Source organism: Maylandia zebra, linkage group LG3, assembly GCF_041146795.1.
Source record: "Maylandia zebra isolate NMK-2024a linkage group LG3, Mzebra_GT3a, whole genome shotgun sequence".
Classification (NCBI taxonomy): domain Eukaryota; kingdom Metazoa; phylum Chordata; class Actinopteri; order Cichliformes; family Cichlidae; genus Maylandia; species Maylandia zebra.
In genome coordinates, this window is record NC_135169.1 from 63625575 (window position 1) to 63642118 (window position 16544).

General features: G+C 42.9%; 1 protein-coding gene across 2 annotated transcripts in view; it reads right to left on the bottom strand.

Annotated features, from left to right (window-relative positions):
• Positions 1 to 2373: 2373 nt before the first annotated feature.
• Positions 2374 to 16544, bottom strand: part of LOC143416634 (uncharacterized) — a 21624-nt gene continuing 7453 nt past the window's right edge. Inside the window, exons 2-4 of one of the 2 annotated variants that reach the window (XM_076882073.1) lie at positions 7379 to 7484; positions 5232 to 5912; positions 2374 to 3510 (exon numbers count right to left, since the gene is read on the bottom strand). In XM_076882073.1, the coding sequence (XP_076738188.1) occupies positions 2842 to 3510; positions 5232 to 5912; positions 7379 to 7396 (1368 nt within the window). In that variant the 5' untranslated portion in view covers positions 7397 to 7484 and the 3' untranslated portion in view covers positions 2374 to 2841. Of the gene's footprint in view, positions 3511 to 5231; positions 5913 to 7378; positions 9559 to 16544 lie in introns of those variants that run through there. The other variant, XM_076882074.1, reaches the window with a different exon arrangement.

Here is a 16544-nt window from a genome sequence, read left to right on the forward strand (position 1 = left end):
AGTTAGAAAATCTAAAATCCAGCCCACCAGGTTTTTCCTGATTTCAAACTGTTCTAAAAGTCTTTTAATTAAAATATGGGGCTGTGTTGTATTAAAAGCCGAAGAAAAATCAATGAAAAGAAGTCTTGCAAAAGTCCCTTTACTCTCTACATGTTTAAGAATCAGATTTAGTAAAGTCAAAAGTGCGTCCTCCACTCCTCTGTTGGGCCTGTATGCAAACTGCATTGGATCCAGCTGACCTTCAGTCTCTTTCATAATCACATTTCTGATGATTTTTTCAAAGACTTTCATGACAACTGAAGTGAGGCAACAGGCCTGAAGTCGTTTAGATTTAGGGACAGGAACCACGACTGCTTCTTTCCAAAGAGAGGGCACATGTTGTGTTTGCAAGGATTTGTTAAAAATAACCTGAAATATAGGCCTGAGTTCATCAGCACAAGATTTAATTAGGCGGCCACTAATATTATCAGGACCCTGGCTCTTGTTCACATTGACTGTATGAAAGGCCTTTTTAACATCGCTGAGTTCAATGATAAAGTGCTGAGTATCTCTCAGTTTCTGTTTCACTTCCCAAATATCCTCGCTGAAATCAGAAGAACTAAAACGAGCATAAAACATGTTTAAAGCATTTGCAAAATCTCTGTCTGAATTAAAACCATCTAAAATGACCTGACTGCTGCTCTGGGGATTTTGAAACCCTGCTATGGTTTTCATACAAGTCCAGGCAGACCCCAAATTTTTTGCAGCAAATTTGCTTTCAAGAAGGTTTTTGTAGCTCTGTTTTGCTTTCAAGATCTCGATTTTCATTTCCTTGGTGGCTGTCTGAAAATCGGTAACAGCCCCTCTTTAAAGGAATGTCTCTTTTTCCTTAAACAGGATTTGACACTTTTAGTGACCCATGGCTTATTGTTAGCGTAAATTTTAACGCGCTTACGGGGTATAATCATGTCTTTACAAAATACTGCATAGGAGCTAGTAACATCCACCAAAGCGTCGAGATCATCTCCACAAGACTGAATAAAAACTTCCCAATCTGTACACTTAAAACATTCCTGCAAGGTAAGCACAGATTCTTCTGACCATATGTCAACATCCTTAGTCTTTGTCTTCTCTCGTTTTAAGACAGTTTTATAGATGGGCAGAAGATGCACACAGTTATGGTCAGAAGATCCCAGAGGAGGAAGCGGGAGGGATTTATAAGCATTCTTCACCGATCCGTAACAGAGGTCCAACATTTTATCCCGTCTGGTAGGACAGGATACAATGTGCAGCTCAATAACTTCATAATCAGACCCTGTGGTATTTAGGCAGCAGAACAACTAAGAATAACAACTACAAATAATGTTTTTAGGTTTCTGTTGTACTGCAAGGTTCTGTACAGGAGAACCAAACCAAGAGCAAATATTACGTCTCATTTAAACCTGAGCACGAAGAGCCATCAACATTTAGCAAATTGAATCATCTTTGTTTAGATGCAAGAAGAATCATATAGAAATGAAAGAGTAGAAATAGAAATCCAGAGCAAAGATATCCTCTAATTCAGCGTAGCACATGTGCAGCTGCTGCGATTCACGTAAGCATTCGGCTCGTCGCTGTTGCAGATTTTTCTCTCGCTGTTCTGGCTCACAGCGCTGCAAACACAAAAATAAATATCCCCAAAGCTGTGAAAGGGAGCTAATTAGTAAGAGTATTGTTACTCTCCGCAGGAGTAGTCCAGCAGTAGAAATCAGTCCAATAACAAGGTGTGTAACATCTAGCAGGGTGACAGAAAAACCCAGGGTAACTTCTAAGGACCTCAACGTCTCTCTCACATTGTGTTTTTTAAACATGCTTCCATTTGTCACTTCAGTCTTTACTCTGAAATACAGGAAGAGAAATCATGGCTGAAACAATTTCTCATGAAACCAGGGGTGTGGTCCAACAGTCAGTTTGGTGAGGAAGGTTCCTAACTGAGAGAAGTGACCCAGAAGTATCTGTGTAGCAGCCACAATGAATCCAGATCATGAGCTTTATTAACTGATCAAAGTCTCTTCTTTCATCTTCTGTATCATTCAGTTTGCATTGGTAATGCCCATTATTGTAATGCTTTTTTAAGACGAGCAAAACTTTATTTCACTTTGGGTTAGCTGGGATAAGTGATGGATGGAGGGAATTTTACTTCAGCCACAGAAATCCTAAACAGGAAGGAGGAGCAGAGTTACAGTGGATCACTATCCAGCAGGGAAACAAGGTTTATTTCAATTTCTTGGCCATGAGTGAGATTTACTGAGTGGGCAAATTAGGGAGACGACACCATCAGATCCCGAGCCCTCCATGTGTTAATCAAGAGACGGCTGCTGTGCTACATCCATAAATAATGAATAAATTAGGAGCTAAAGCTGAAAGGACAGTTTATTTGTACCATCTTCACATAAACACATTCAAGAACATCACAGATGAAGAAACATTAAAAACTTCCACACTACATAAAGCAAGAAAAATAGTTTTTCTTTCAGGTGGTTTCAGAAAAACAGAAACATCAAACATCTCCAAGACTCTCTTTGAAAGAACTAAAAACCTTTGTTCTCATGGTCCAATCATGAGTGAACTCCCCGATGAAGCCTTGTGTGCTAAAACATGTCAGAGTTTTAAAGGTTAAACATTAGTTTCCAAAACGTTTTGCTGGAGAACAATGAACTATTTGACTGAGTTTCAATCATTTACAGACGAGCAAAACCAGGACAGAGAAAAAAGGACAAAACTGACTCAGTAAAACAACAGAAAAGAAGATCCCATGTAGATCTGTATTATGTAGAAGTTCATCCCAGCAACCAGTTCAGTTCAACACAAGTTTAAATGATTCTATCTGAACTCTGTGGAGCCTGATCTCAAGCTTTTTGAGTCTGACCAGAGGAAACCAGAGGATCTTTCTGTGTCTTCAGATTCACTGTGATCCAGTGATGGGAGTGATTTCAGCCCTGAGTGATCGCGCTGATGTTTGCACAGAGCAGACAATGAGGTGAATGTTTGGGCACATTGGTAACAGTGAAACAGTTTATTAGTAACGTGGGATCGTTTGTGTGCAGAGTATGAACTGAGATTCCTGAAGCTCTTGTCACACTGGTCACAGCTGTAGTTTCCTTCCATGTGTCCACGTTCATGAATGTTACGATTACTTGACTGTGAGAAGCTTCTCTCACAGTGTCTGCACTTGTGTGGTTTCTCTCCTGTGTGGACTCCTTTGTGTGTTTTAAGCTGACTTGCAGTGGTGAAGGATGACCCACACTGATCACAGAGGTGCTTTTTAACCCCACTGTGAATCAGTTCATGTTGTTTTAAGTGATCCGATGTGGTGAAGCTTCTCCCACATTCTTTGCAGTATTTCAGTTTGTCTCCAGTGTGTCTACGTTGATGTAGTTTTAGGGTCTTTTGCCGACTGAAAGTTTTTCCACAGAGGTCACAATGAAAGTCTTTCCCACCACCACAGTGATGACAGGGTTGAGAACTGGATCCATCTGTGTCGCTCTGCTTCTAAACAAAGACACAAAGACAGTGTAAGTCAGTCCTTCAACATTTGTATCCTGAACGTCGCCTGAAATAAAGAGCATCTCTGCAGACGTCCAACTACATTTGACTGTTTCAGTTAACACTAGAGATGGCACGATACCACTTTTTTATGTCCGATACCGATATCATAAATTTGGATATCTGCCGATACCGATATGAATCCGATATAGTGTTTTTTAATCAACAAAACTGTTTTTTAAAATATCTTGCTGCATTTTGCAAGTCTGCAAGTTCATACTCAAGTTTAAAACAACAACTACACTAAAGCTATTCTGTTATACCTGTATACAAAAAAAAAATATTTCATAGTTCAGCAATACTGATCAATCTAATAAACTTAGACCTACACCATCCTCCCTATTCTCGTATTTTAAAGAGTACTTAGCGTAAATATTAAGCAACCTAACTAATAGGGTTCCAACTCCCAGCAACAACAAAAATAAATAAATAAAAAATAGGGAACCACCCCTCACGCGCCACCTCATGATGCTTAATCGACGTAATCAACCTTAATTTGATGCAGTGTAAAAAAAAAAAATGCACAGAAATCAATTATTTTTCAAGAAATATTAAATAGATTCAACATCTTTCTTCAACAAAATTGCAGACTGCACAGATGGTACCTTCCCAAAGGAAAAAGTACTATAGCTTACTAGGGTATATATATTAGACTTAATAGTTACTATATACAGTAATTGACTTCTATTCATTTTACATCAAATTAAAACTTTGGGTGTCAGATAATTATTTATTAAAAGCTAGACATTTTAAATGAGAATAAGAAAGAAAAGTATGTCTTTGTGCCCCCTTTTCCCAGTTAATGCCCTATCGGCCCCCCTGGCTAAACTTTGCTAGATCCGCCCCTGCACAGTTACCAGCGTCAGCTACATAGAAAAAGATCCTGGTGTAGAAAGTAATATTAAATAAATTGTAACAACAGCTTATCAAGCTTAAACGTGCTGCTGTTGTTCAGCCGCTGGTTTCCTCTTTCTGGTGCAAAGTGGACCAAAAATAAACAAGAGAGACAGACTCGCGACAGAAAAGCCGATCAGCTGATCATTTAAGCAGTTTCACGATTGAAGTAGCAGCCGGAGAGCGAGAGGCAGTCGCTCGTTAAGCTTAACGTGGGAATGCTTTACAAACATTCAGAGATGGACTTACACACTTGCTTTACTTCTCTCGGGGATAACTTTGTCAGAGATGAAATGCCAGGTTGCTAGCGAAGCTCCAAATGCTATCCAGACCACCGACAGGTCCCCCGCATGCCACAGCCGCTCTATCACGTGATGCATACTGCTACGACGTGCTAACGTTCTGAGGCGAGTTACGGCGTGTTGCAAGTTTTGCTAGGTGCTTTCGTGATATTTAATGGATCGGATTACATTTTTTATTTTTCTCCGATATCCGATCCAGTAATTTAGGTCAGTATCGGACCGATACCGATACGTAATATCGGATCGGTCCATCTCTAGTTAACACACTCAGTTTACTGGGCTGCAATAACTAGAATACTACCACCATAATACTACAGTAATACTAAAATCATAACTGAAAGGAAAATCTGAATAATCACTCAGAGCTGCTTTTCCATGCAGTAGAATTGCTAACATGCTAACACAGTTTAATGAGCAGAGTTGTTCCAAACAGTCAGGCTAAAATGACAAGATAACAATATAAATACATACCTCACAGTAGCTGCACTTGTAGAGTCTCTTTCTGGTGTGGATCTGTTGGTGTTCTCTCAGGTCATGTGGAGCTTTAAAAGTCTTCTCACACAGGTCACATTGATAAGGTCTCTCCTCAGTGTGGGTAAATATGTGTCGTTGTAACTGTGCGTCTGTTGTAAACTCTTTGCCACACTGTTCACAGCAGTACAGATCATGTCTGGTGTGAATGCGTAGGTGTATATTTCGGCTCCCTCTCCAGCTGAAAGTTTTTCCACAGATGTCACAGCTGTATGGCTTAATTCCAGAGTGGGTAACTAGATGACTCTGTAAGTGGCTACTGCGAGTAAAAGCTCTGCCACACTGATCACAGCTGTACGCTTTAACTCCACTGTGGATGAGTTGGTGTTTTTTAAGGGAACCCTTCAAGGAAAAAGACTTTCCACACAAGTCACAGCTGAACGGTCTCTCTCCAGTGTGGATGACCTGATGCTGTTTTAGTGAAGCCCTCACAGTAAAACCCTTCCCACACAAGTCACAGCTGAACGGTCTCTCTCCAGTGTGGATGACCTGATGCTGTTTTAGTGAAGCCCTCACAGTAAAACCCTTCCCACACTCGTCACAGGTGTGTTTTTTCTCTCCCTTTCTTCTGTGAGGTTTGTCGGCCTCCTGAGAGCGCTGACTTCTGGCTCCATGTTGGTCCTGCAGTGACAGAGATACAAACAGAGGCAGTGAGTGAAATGCAGTCGTGGAACAAACTCAACCTTCAAACTCCATTAACACTAGTTTTAAACCTGAAGGTGGAGCGTGGCACCAAACACCTTAAAGGTCTCTTATCCCCACCTGCTGGTAGTTCTAACACATTACATCCAACCTGCTGTTAAAGATAATTCATGACTGTTCAAACACTAAAATCATGCCCATCCCTCCTGATTGTACACACACACACACACACACACACACACACACAATTTTATAATTTAGATTATTTTGTTGTTTCCTATTACATATTTCTATAATTTGTATAGATTTATACAGAATTATTCAGTGATAATAAATCCTATGTTTGTTTATCTAAAGGAACCCCATTAGCTTCCACAACAGATGTTGCTCGTCTTCCGTCAAATACTCACATAAAATATTACACAATAAAGTGGATTCAAGATATCCACATAATTTCACTCTTACATCCACAGTGAGGTTTCACAATTGTTCAAATATAAGCAATCAATAATAATAATAATAATAATAATAATAATAATAATAATAATATCAATAACATTGAGGCACATTACACAAATTTCAAAAACAAATCATGTCTTACAATATTTACAAAAACTAAAAGCTCTGTAAATCGGCTTTTAAGTGTTCATTGAAGTTTTGAATAATTCTCTAATTTTTTAAGGCAACTTATTCCACTTAAAAGTTGCTCTAAATGTAACAGTTTTACAAAACGTTACTTTTAACTCGAGCATTTACTAAATTGCAGCTTGTTTAAAACTGTGTAATATGATGATGTATTTCATCTGGATACTGCAGCTGAGCAGAATAAATGTGGTGTGTTTAACAGAATTGCTTTATTTAGAACTACAAGTAAGCCATAGAATATTTTAGCCTGTACAGGAAGCCAAGAAAGGTTATTATGCATTTGATCAATATTAGTATAGTATGAACATCTTCACACTAATCTGGACGCCTTATTCTGGACTAACTGAAGTCTGTTAAGATCTGTCTTATTAGCTGCTGACCAAATGATTGAACAATACTCCAGATGAGACATTACTAGTGCATTAATGACATCTTTCATAATGAAGAAGTGATACACAAAGAGCATTTCATAGCCATAGCTATGCCTTGTCGGCAGAGTTATGTGACATTAGTGATGTTTGTACTTTCAGCGTTAACTTGGTTTTAAAGCCTTTAAAATATACGCCGTTCAATAGTCGACCTTAATCTGACAGAGAATGTGATGATTTTGTGGATAATTAAAGTCAGTCATATATCCACAAACACAACAAGCTGAAAGTCAGTGATGCTGCTCGGTTTGCAGTCCTGAACATCACGGCACAAGCAGGATCCACTGCACTGTTAATCTGAGCTGTGTTCAAATGTTCAAATGTATATGGTGATAAATATCTTTGGTCATATGGTCCTGCTCTGTCTGTCACCTTCTGTGTTGAGCTCATTGTTTCCTCTGTAGTGGCTGAGCTGAGTCCAAGTAGCTGAAAATGTTCCTCTGCTGCTCCGTCAGACTCTCCTCCTCCTGCTGATCAGCTGGGACACAAAACAGATCTTTGTTAGGCTCCACACTGCACTGAAGAGTCAAAGTGTCTCATATGTTCATCTGACAAGTAAAAGAACACATTGTTGTTTCCCGAGGTGGGCAACTTGTTGGAAACAAACACAAAAGGTTTGAGCACTGATACCTGCCATTGCTGGCATTGAAAGATGCAACACCAGCAATGTGGATTGTCAAGACTCAAACCAATCATCAAGCAAAGACAACAGGGATCATTTGTTTCTGTTTATTTAGCATTCACAGCATTTGTAGTTGCCTTCTGTGCAGGGGAAGTCCACGCACACTGTGTGGTACCGCCATCCGCAGAAGGTGCATTCAACCTCTGTAAGAGAAACGAGGTTGTCTGAGACTGAAATGATATTCACTAAAGAAGTGGTGATTTGTAAAACTTCACATTTTGTTCCAGGACGTACTCTGCATGAAAACAAGCGCTCACTCTTCCTGCTCAACAAATGACAAGGGCGGAGCCTTATACCACGTGATACAGAAGCTGTGCCGTGTGATGCTAAAATTAGCAGGGAAACAACAACGGAGAGCACGTCAGGGATGACGAGAAAGTGACAGGAGAAAATCCGTCCCGGTCAACCACCCAAACATCAATAACGGGAACCTTATACAGCGCTTCCCTATACACGTCGAACTCCCGCAGGCACAAAGACATTACGGAGGCTATCACTTATCACCTGACCAAAGATATGGCTCCATCAACACTGTGCAAAACGAGGGATTTAGGAAAACGATCAACACCTTAGACAAACGCTACACAGTGCCGTCCCGCAACTATTTTTCTATTGTTGCACTACCTGCTCTGTACACGCAGCGTCGAGCAACGGTGGAGACGGAATTTCAAGCAGGACAACATTTTGCTGCAACAACAAAACGTGAGACATTTGTTGTTTTATGTTTATTTATTGTTATGACAGAATCATGATCTCAATTCTAAGCAAAAAATCGTGGTTCTCATTTTATGCAAACTCGTGCAGCCCTAACATTAACACAAAACTATTGTTTCACCAGAGAAACACACATGAAGAGAGAGAGAGAGAGACAATAACAGCTACCAAACAGTCGTCATAATTCGTCACACAATGAGAAAAGGACAAATCAACAAGTAACAATGACTAATTAATATTAAAATCTGTAACATAATGTATTGTTTGGAGTTTAGTCTGATTGGTTCAGGATGACCTGCCATTATCCAATCACACGTCTGCTTACCTGCATCTTTTCTCTTTTTTCTAACCTGAGCACCTGATGGCTTTGAACTTTTGTTGTCCATCTTCCATTGGTTTGAATTTTGCGCTGCAGTACAAACACAAATCCCCCAACCCGAGGATCAGCACAATTAACCTAACAGACCTACACCTTAGTTCACAGATTCACTTTGTCTAAGGTTGATTTCTGGGATTTCACACAACCCAGGATTCAGATCGTGAATCCATGATGGGCTTGGATTTACATCATTATAAATGAAATGTGCTCTACTTGGAAGCAGCCGGCCCCGCCCCTTTTGACGGGTTGTGTGAGACTTTAAATCATCAAACTGTAAATTATAAATTTAAATTGTTATTGATCCTTTACCCCGAGTCCTAAAGTGTAGATTTATTTTCTTACTCTTCTTATATTTATTGTTTGTTTACTTGCACCGCTGTAACTGCAGCCTCGTCGTCTCGTCTCTCTATATGCTGGACTGTCTGTAGCGGAGATGACAATAAAGTTTACTTTGACTTCAGCAGCGCGCAGGCGCACCGAGGGCTCTCGCGCTCACTTTATAGAATTTAGAAAAAACATCGGTGCAGATTATAAGTCTGTATCATAATATCTGTTTGTTGTGTTGTTTTTATTTTGTTTTGCGAGTTGGTTATTAGATGCCGCTCCAGCCAGCCAGAGACTCCCCGCCGCCCCGCCCTCTCCTCCCTGTGCCGCCAGCAGCAGGCGCACCTCGCAAACGGAGGGCGCCCTTACTCCCAGCAAATGGCTGATAGAAAACCGATCGGTGCCTACGAATTTCCCAATATGCGTTGGCATGACGTCGGGGAACCATGGGTACGACCGATTATTTTATTTTTTTCTTGCCAATGCCCGTGATGCCCCCCCACCACGATGCATTCTATTGGTTTGCATACTTACACACACCCAGCTGTGGTTTCCTGTTTTGCTGGACTCTGGAGAGCCCCGCCTTTAACGCTCTTCTCTCACAGAGAGCAACAGAAAACTTGGAAAAACTCCAGATTGACTGAACTCAGTTCAAAGTTACCTTGACACCTTTAGATGTGAGAGGTAGTGATGGTGTGTCAGAAAGATCAACACGCTGCTTCAGAAGCACCGTGTCGAGGCTTGATTCGTTTGGCCAGAGTCACGTGATCAGTGACGTCTGAAGCTTCGTTTAGAACGTACCTTTTTTTAAATCGAACTTTATTGAAAGACAATGAGTATACAACATACAAACAGATGAAGTTTACAAAAGAACAGAACATGAACATACAGAACCAGGAGTAAAAAAAATTATGATATGAATAGGCGAAAAAAATCAACATATTGTAACGTGCAGTGGAGATGAAGCCAGCCGCGGAGGTGTGCAGGTGGATAGCGAATGAGCAACAGCTTCTGACTTTCCAAAAAGTACTCATTTATTTACAATATCAAAAATAAAAGTGCTACCTCTACCACACATTATGTCCGGTAAATCAAGTCAATGTCCGGTAAATCAAAGGGGAATGGCTCAGAGTCAATGTCAGTGTCTGCAGGGGGGCCAGGGTGGGCCTGAGAGTCAGAGTTCAGACCCTCTGCTGTCTCTCTCTCAGCAGGCAATGAAACAGAATGTTCTTTGGAAGTGAGAGAGTCCCGGGTATGGAACGGTTGCATGTTCACAACATGATAAACACCTGCATCCACACCGGAGTCCACCCAAGTGAGCCTGTAATTAACATCACTGAGTCTCTGAGATACGCACAATGGTCCCTGAAACAGTGGTGCAAGTTTAGCAGTAAAGTTAGACTGAGCGTCTGACCTCACAAGGTCACCAACACGAAACGTGGCATGTCGATGTCTCAAGTCATAGTAATGTTTTTGTCTGTCATGGCTATAGTCCAAAGCTGCTTTGGCGTGGTCGTGAGCTTCCTGCAGGGAGGCTCTCAGAGTCTCAGGGTAAGGCACACCCGGTTCATCAACACCTGCTGTAGAAGGCTGAGTGATAAGGTCAAGCGGGGTGTCTAACTCACGACCATAAAGCATCATGGCAGGAGTCATACCTGTACTGTCATGGGGGGCGGTGCGCAGAGCAAAGCAAATCTGAGGGAGAAACTTGTCCCATGATGTGTGCTTATCACCTACATAAGCGCGGATTGCAGTTTTCAGAGTCCGGTTGACGCGTTCAGTAGCATTTGTCTGAGGGTGATATGCCGTAGTGAGTCTGTGCACCGAGCCTAAGGCAGAAACAACATGTTCAAAAAGCTCACTCACAAAAGGAGACCCTCTGTCAGAAACGAGGTAAGTGGGTGTACCATGCCTAGCAAAAATGTCAGTGACGAATTTACCAGCTGCTACCTGAGATGTAGCTTCTTTGACAGCACTGGCTTCAACCCATTTAGTCAAATAGTCAACAAACACGATCAAATAAGCATTACCAGTGGGGGTGCGGGGAAGTGGCCCAACAAAATCCACACCCACATACTGCCAGGGTTTCTGGGGGACAATGGGAACCATAAGACCGGCTGCTTTTTTCTGACTTGGCTTGGTGAGTTGGCACACTGAGCATGAAATCACATAGCGTTTCACATCAGCTGCCATTTTGGGCCAGAAAAACCTAAAACGCAGTCTAGCCAATGTCTTAGAAACACCCAAGTGACCTGCTGTGGGGTGGTCATGGTAATAGTCCAGCAAGGTGCCTCTCATGGAAGTAGGGGCAAACAGTTTCAGCTCTTTCAAAGGGTGCAAAGCACATGTGGACTTGGGTTCTCTGTGATACAAAAGAGAGTCATACACAACATACTGTAACAAGGTGGCGTTGTCCGAGCTGTTCAGAGAGTCTGCTTCAATGTCTCTGAGGAGTGGACCTGTGACATGATCGTCTAACTGCAGCTGTCTGAATTGTGAACGGTCAGCCAGAATGACGGGGGGCAGAGTACGAATGTCCAGGCTGCCCATAACAGCATGATCTGGTAAAAGATCAGTCGGCCTGTCACAGGTCAGAGGCAAAGGGTTGCGTGACAGTGCGTCGGGAACTTTGTTCTGTGCACCAGGTTTGTGAACTATTGTGAAATCAAAGTCCTGCAAACGAAGTGACCAGCGGGCGAGTCAGCCCGTTGGGTTTTGACGAGACATGAGCCACCTGAGACTGTTGTGGTCAGTGAAGATAGTAACATGAACACCTTCAACATATGGGCGGAAGTGTTCCAGAGCCCATATCACAGCGAGGCACTCCTTCTCTGAAGTGCAGTAGGGGAGTTCAGCTTTGTGAAGGGAGCGACTAGCAAAAGCCACAACGTACTCACGACCCATGTCATCCTTTTGCATCAACACTGCCCCAAGACCAATGTCACATGCATCGGCGTGAATGGAAAAGGGACGGTTGAAGTCTGGAAATGACAGGATCGGGGCTGATGTGACATGATCCTTCAAAGTGTCCATGGCCCTTCGACAGCTGTCGTCCCAGTGGAAAGCATTGTCCTTTCTGGTGATGGCGTGAAGAGGTTCGGCATGGCGGGCATAATTCTGAATGAAGCGTCGATAATAGCCAGTCAAGCCAAGGAACTGACGGACATGTTTCACTGAGGTTGGGGTATCAAACTCCTTAACCGCCTTTACTTTGTCCGGATCGGGCTTAACACCTGATGATGTGATGCGGTACCCGAGAAAGGTGAATTCATCGAGGCAGAATTGGCACTTTTTGAGCTTCAATGACAAGCCAGCAGCCTGGAGTCTGCCCAGCACCTCCTCAAGATCCACTAAGTGCTGTTCAAAGGTAGGTGAGGCGATAACAATGTCATCCAGGTAGACTGCGCACGTTTTGTAAATGAGGCCAGCAAGCACAGAGTTCATGAGTCTCTGAAAAGTTGCAAGTGCGTTGCAGAGCCCAAAGGGCAGCACCCGAAACTGGAAGAGACCACAGTGAGAGATGAAGGCAGTTTTAGGCTTCGAGTCCTCTGCTACAGCAACTTGCCAATAGCCTCGCGCTAAGTCCAATGTTGAGACAAACTTTCCTCTTGCCAGAAAGTCCAAAGACTCATCTACACGAGGCAGGGGATAAGAGTCTTTTTGGGTAACTTGGTTGAGCCCTCGAAAGTCCACACAAAACCTTGGTTCCGTGGCCGCTCTATTTACAATGACTACAGGAGCTGCCCAAGGGCTTGTGGAAGGTTCAATGATGTTGTCCTTCAACATTTGTTGCACTTGTTCTTCAATCACACGTGTCTTAGCAGGTGACGTGCGATAGGGTGGGAGTTTGACAGGTGTTGCATTGCCAGTCTCTATGGCGTGCTCAGTGAGAGCCGTTCGACCAAGTTGACCATCAAACAAGGAGCTAAACTTGCTGAGCAGATTTAGTAAAGCATCCTTGTTGTTCTCTGAGAGACTTGCTTCAGACAGTTTGGCTGTTAAGTCTGAGCGAACCAAGTCCAAAGACATCAGTGTTCCAGGTGAATGTGAGTAATCATTTTAAAGGTCCTCTTCATTGTCTGCGAGTGGGCAGGGGATGTCCTCAATGTAGACTGTTCTAGTGGGAATGTGAATAGAAACAGAAGCTCTTGCCATAAAATCCATTCCCAGAATGAAAGGAGAGGACAAATCTGGTATTATGGCAAAACGCTGGTAAAAGTTCTTGTTCATGAATCCAATATTGAGCCAAATAACACCAACAGGGATACAGGGAGCATTATTGGCGAGGTTAACTGCAGGACCATTCCACTCACTTGTGTTTCTAGGGTAAGAGTCATTTACTTGAATGAGATCTGCTCGTACAGCCGAGAGGGAAGCACCCGTGTCGAGGGTAGCATCCACAGATGAAGCATTGAAGTTCACTTTCGTTCTTAGTGGGGTATTCCAGTGGACTTGTGAAAAATTGTCTTCCAAGTGTCCAAGACTGTGTCCACCCTGTAGTGAATCGGGCGTGTGAGGCTCCGTTAGTAACTGGGGGAAGGTTGGCCTCTGTGAAATGTCCTGTCCTCCCCCCCCTGTAGTTTCCCGACTGCCTGTATTGTGGCTGGGATGTGGTGCTGCTTAATTCCACCTTTTCATGGCCAGGGTCAGAGGGGCCAGGTGCTGGCAATGGCTGGACTGGGCCATGCCTAGCGGTGTTCGAGGCTCGTTGTGGCAAATGAGGTTGGGTGTTACAGTTTGGGCAGGTGCGTGTAGTGAACCCTGGCTGAGAGCATTTGAAGCAGTAAGGTTCAGGCTTATAGTTGTCTTTGCTACATAAAGCAGGCTGTGGTCTTTGTGGTCCAAGCACTGAGTGAAGCTCATGAGCGCGTAGCAGCAGGTCCATTACAGAAGTGACATTAGCGCCATACAGGGCAACTCTGTATTTTTCGAGAGCATGTTTACTAATTAGGTCAATTCTGTCTTTTTCAGGTGGGGGGCTCTTCAGTTTGTCAAACTCACTCAACATGTGGGCGACAAAGGTTGGGAGCGGCTCGTCCTGAGCCTGAACACGATCCAAAATTCCTCTCAGGATGCGTTCTTGGTTGTCGGAGGGCAGAAAAACTGTCTTAAACAGTTGACAGAATTGAGCCCATGATGTGATGTGGGAGCTCAGTGCCTTGAACCATTTCCCGGGCTCTTTTGCAAGAAAGTGTGGCAGTTCGTTTGGCAATTGCCCATCAGTTAGGTTCAATGAGGCTTTGTATGTGCCAACTGCATTTAACCAGTCCTCAGGTTGCACTTTTCCGTCCCCAGCATACACAGGAGGCTCCAGCTTTGCGTGATGTAAAGCTGCCGCAATCACTCTGGAAGTGCTGCTGAGTTCAAGTGAGTGAGATGGGAGGAAAGGATTTGTAGGTTGAAATGGGTTGCTGGGCAGGAACGGATTGGTACTGTTGGTGGGTTCAGTTTTGTCCATCACATGAACATGAGGTGTCGATGTGGCCATTGGGAAAACAGGAGACTGTGGGACTGCAGGAGGGGGAGAGTTCCCCGTTGTGAGTTGGTCCCACTGCCTTAGTAAACTGCTGTATGTTCAGTGAGTCACGTGAACAATCACTAAGCTTATTCACCTCAGTTCTTAACTCCACCACTTGTTGGCTAAGGCTAGGAGTCACATTTTCAACTATCTGGCACATAGGTAACGAGGTAAGTTCCATGTCTGAGTCAGAGTCGTCTGGGCAGTGTGCCATTGTGATTTCAAAAAAATTAAGCCGCTCCAGGGCACAGCGCAGTTATTGATATAGCAGTAAAAGAGTCAGTTAGGTCAGACTAGAAAGACAAAACAGCAAAAATGCGTTAAAGATTAAATTTAGAAAAACCACATAAAATTTCGCCCAACAACTGAAATTAGACTGGAGTGATCAGAACCATGTTATTACAATAGCATGTCTGCAACACTAGAGCTCAATGCAAGATTAGTTTTAAGTCGTTTTGTTATACTGAGCCAAAGACCAGCACCAACGGTTGTAGTCGGCCAAGCTATCACTTACATGTGCTACAATCAGTCTCAGCAGAGGGAAAGGGGAATGAAAAGCCAGCAGAAATGTTCATGTCCAGGCTCTCCACAGAAAAATTAATCCTTAGAAGACGAAACCAACAACAAATAACAAATCCACGGAGTCCATTCGCGTCGCGGAGTCAGCTTCTCTCTTTTTCTTTCTCCCAAGCGGAGCAGCGGCACACCACGGTATCCAGAAATTAGTCGGGTCCCACCTGAGCTGAGGCTGCGGCCATGGCTGGAGAAAACGTCCGAGCGTCCGCAAAACTGGGGGGATTTCCGAGACAGTTCACGTGCTAGAAGAGAAGAATCCTCGGCGGGATGCAAAAATCGTCTGAAGTCCAAGGGGAAAAAGTTCGGGCGCCAGTTGTAACGTGCAGTGGAGATGAAGCCAGGGGTGTGCAGGTGGGTAGCGAATGAGCAACAGCTTCTGACTTTCCAAAAAGTACTCATTTATTTACAATATCAAAAATAAAAGTGCTACCTCTACCACACATTACTAAAGAGCACACTAGTCCGCTACACACGGGAGCATCCATTACAGGAGGAGTGCGAAGAAGAACAAAAAGGGGGTGACACCAGTCGTGAGACAGGAGGCGCCGCCATGTGGTGATACACTGCATTACAATAGCAACTGTTACAATATAAATATTGTTCTGAGAGGCTTTTTGTTGGTTGAGTCTGAAATTGATTGTATGTACAATTCATATCCTTATAAAACGGCAGAAATATGGTGTTTTATTAATAAACTTACATTTATGGATATAAAATAGCTAAAAGTATTAACATGCCTCAGAGAAATCACTAATAACACTAAGGGCTGGACGGATTTGATTTGCATTTTTCAAGAAGAGTGTGGTGTCATCAGCTAGCTGGCTGATGATGAGCTCTTTATCAGCTGTGCTGATTCCTTGTATAACAGGTCAAATCTCGGGGTGGAGTCTTAATCATTTTAATTGAGCTATTGCCATTCGTGTACAAGGTTTTGATAGCTTTACAGAAAAATGCCAAATTTTTCCAAAGAGTGGAAAATAAATTGATGTTCAATTGTATCAAAAGCCTTTTAAAAATCCAGGAAGAGAATGAAGCTATAGTCAGATACCAAATCAGAGTAATCAAGTAGATCTAAAACCAGTCTCATGTTCTTAGAAAGGTGTCTGTTTCTCATAAAGCCTGATTGTGTCTCATCGATAATTGTGTCCAAGAACTCTTTCATTCTGTTAGCAAGTACTAAAGCCTTAATCTCATAGTCATCATTGAGCAGACAGATGGGTCTCCAATTATCAATAAGAAGTAAGTCTTTGTTTGGCTTTGGAATAAGTGTTATGAGACCCTGAGTAAGAGTAGGAGGGAGGATGTTATTCTCTACACTTCCTATGAAAAGCTGCAGTAAGAACGG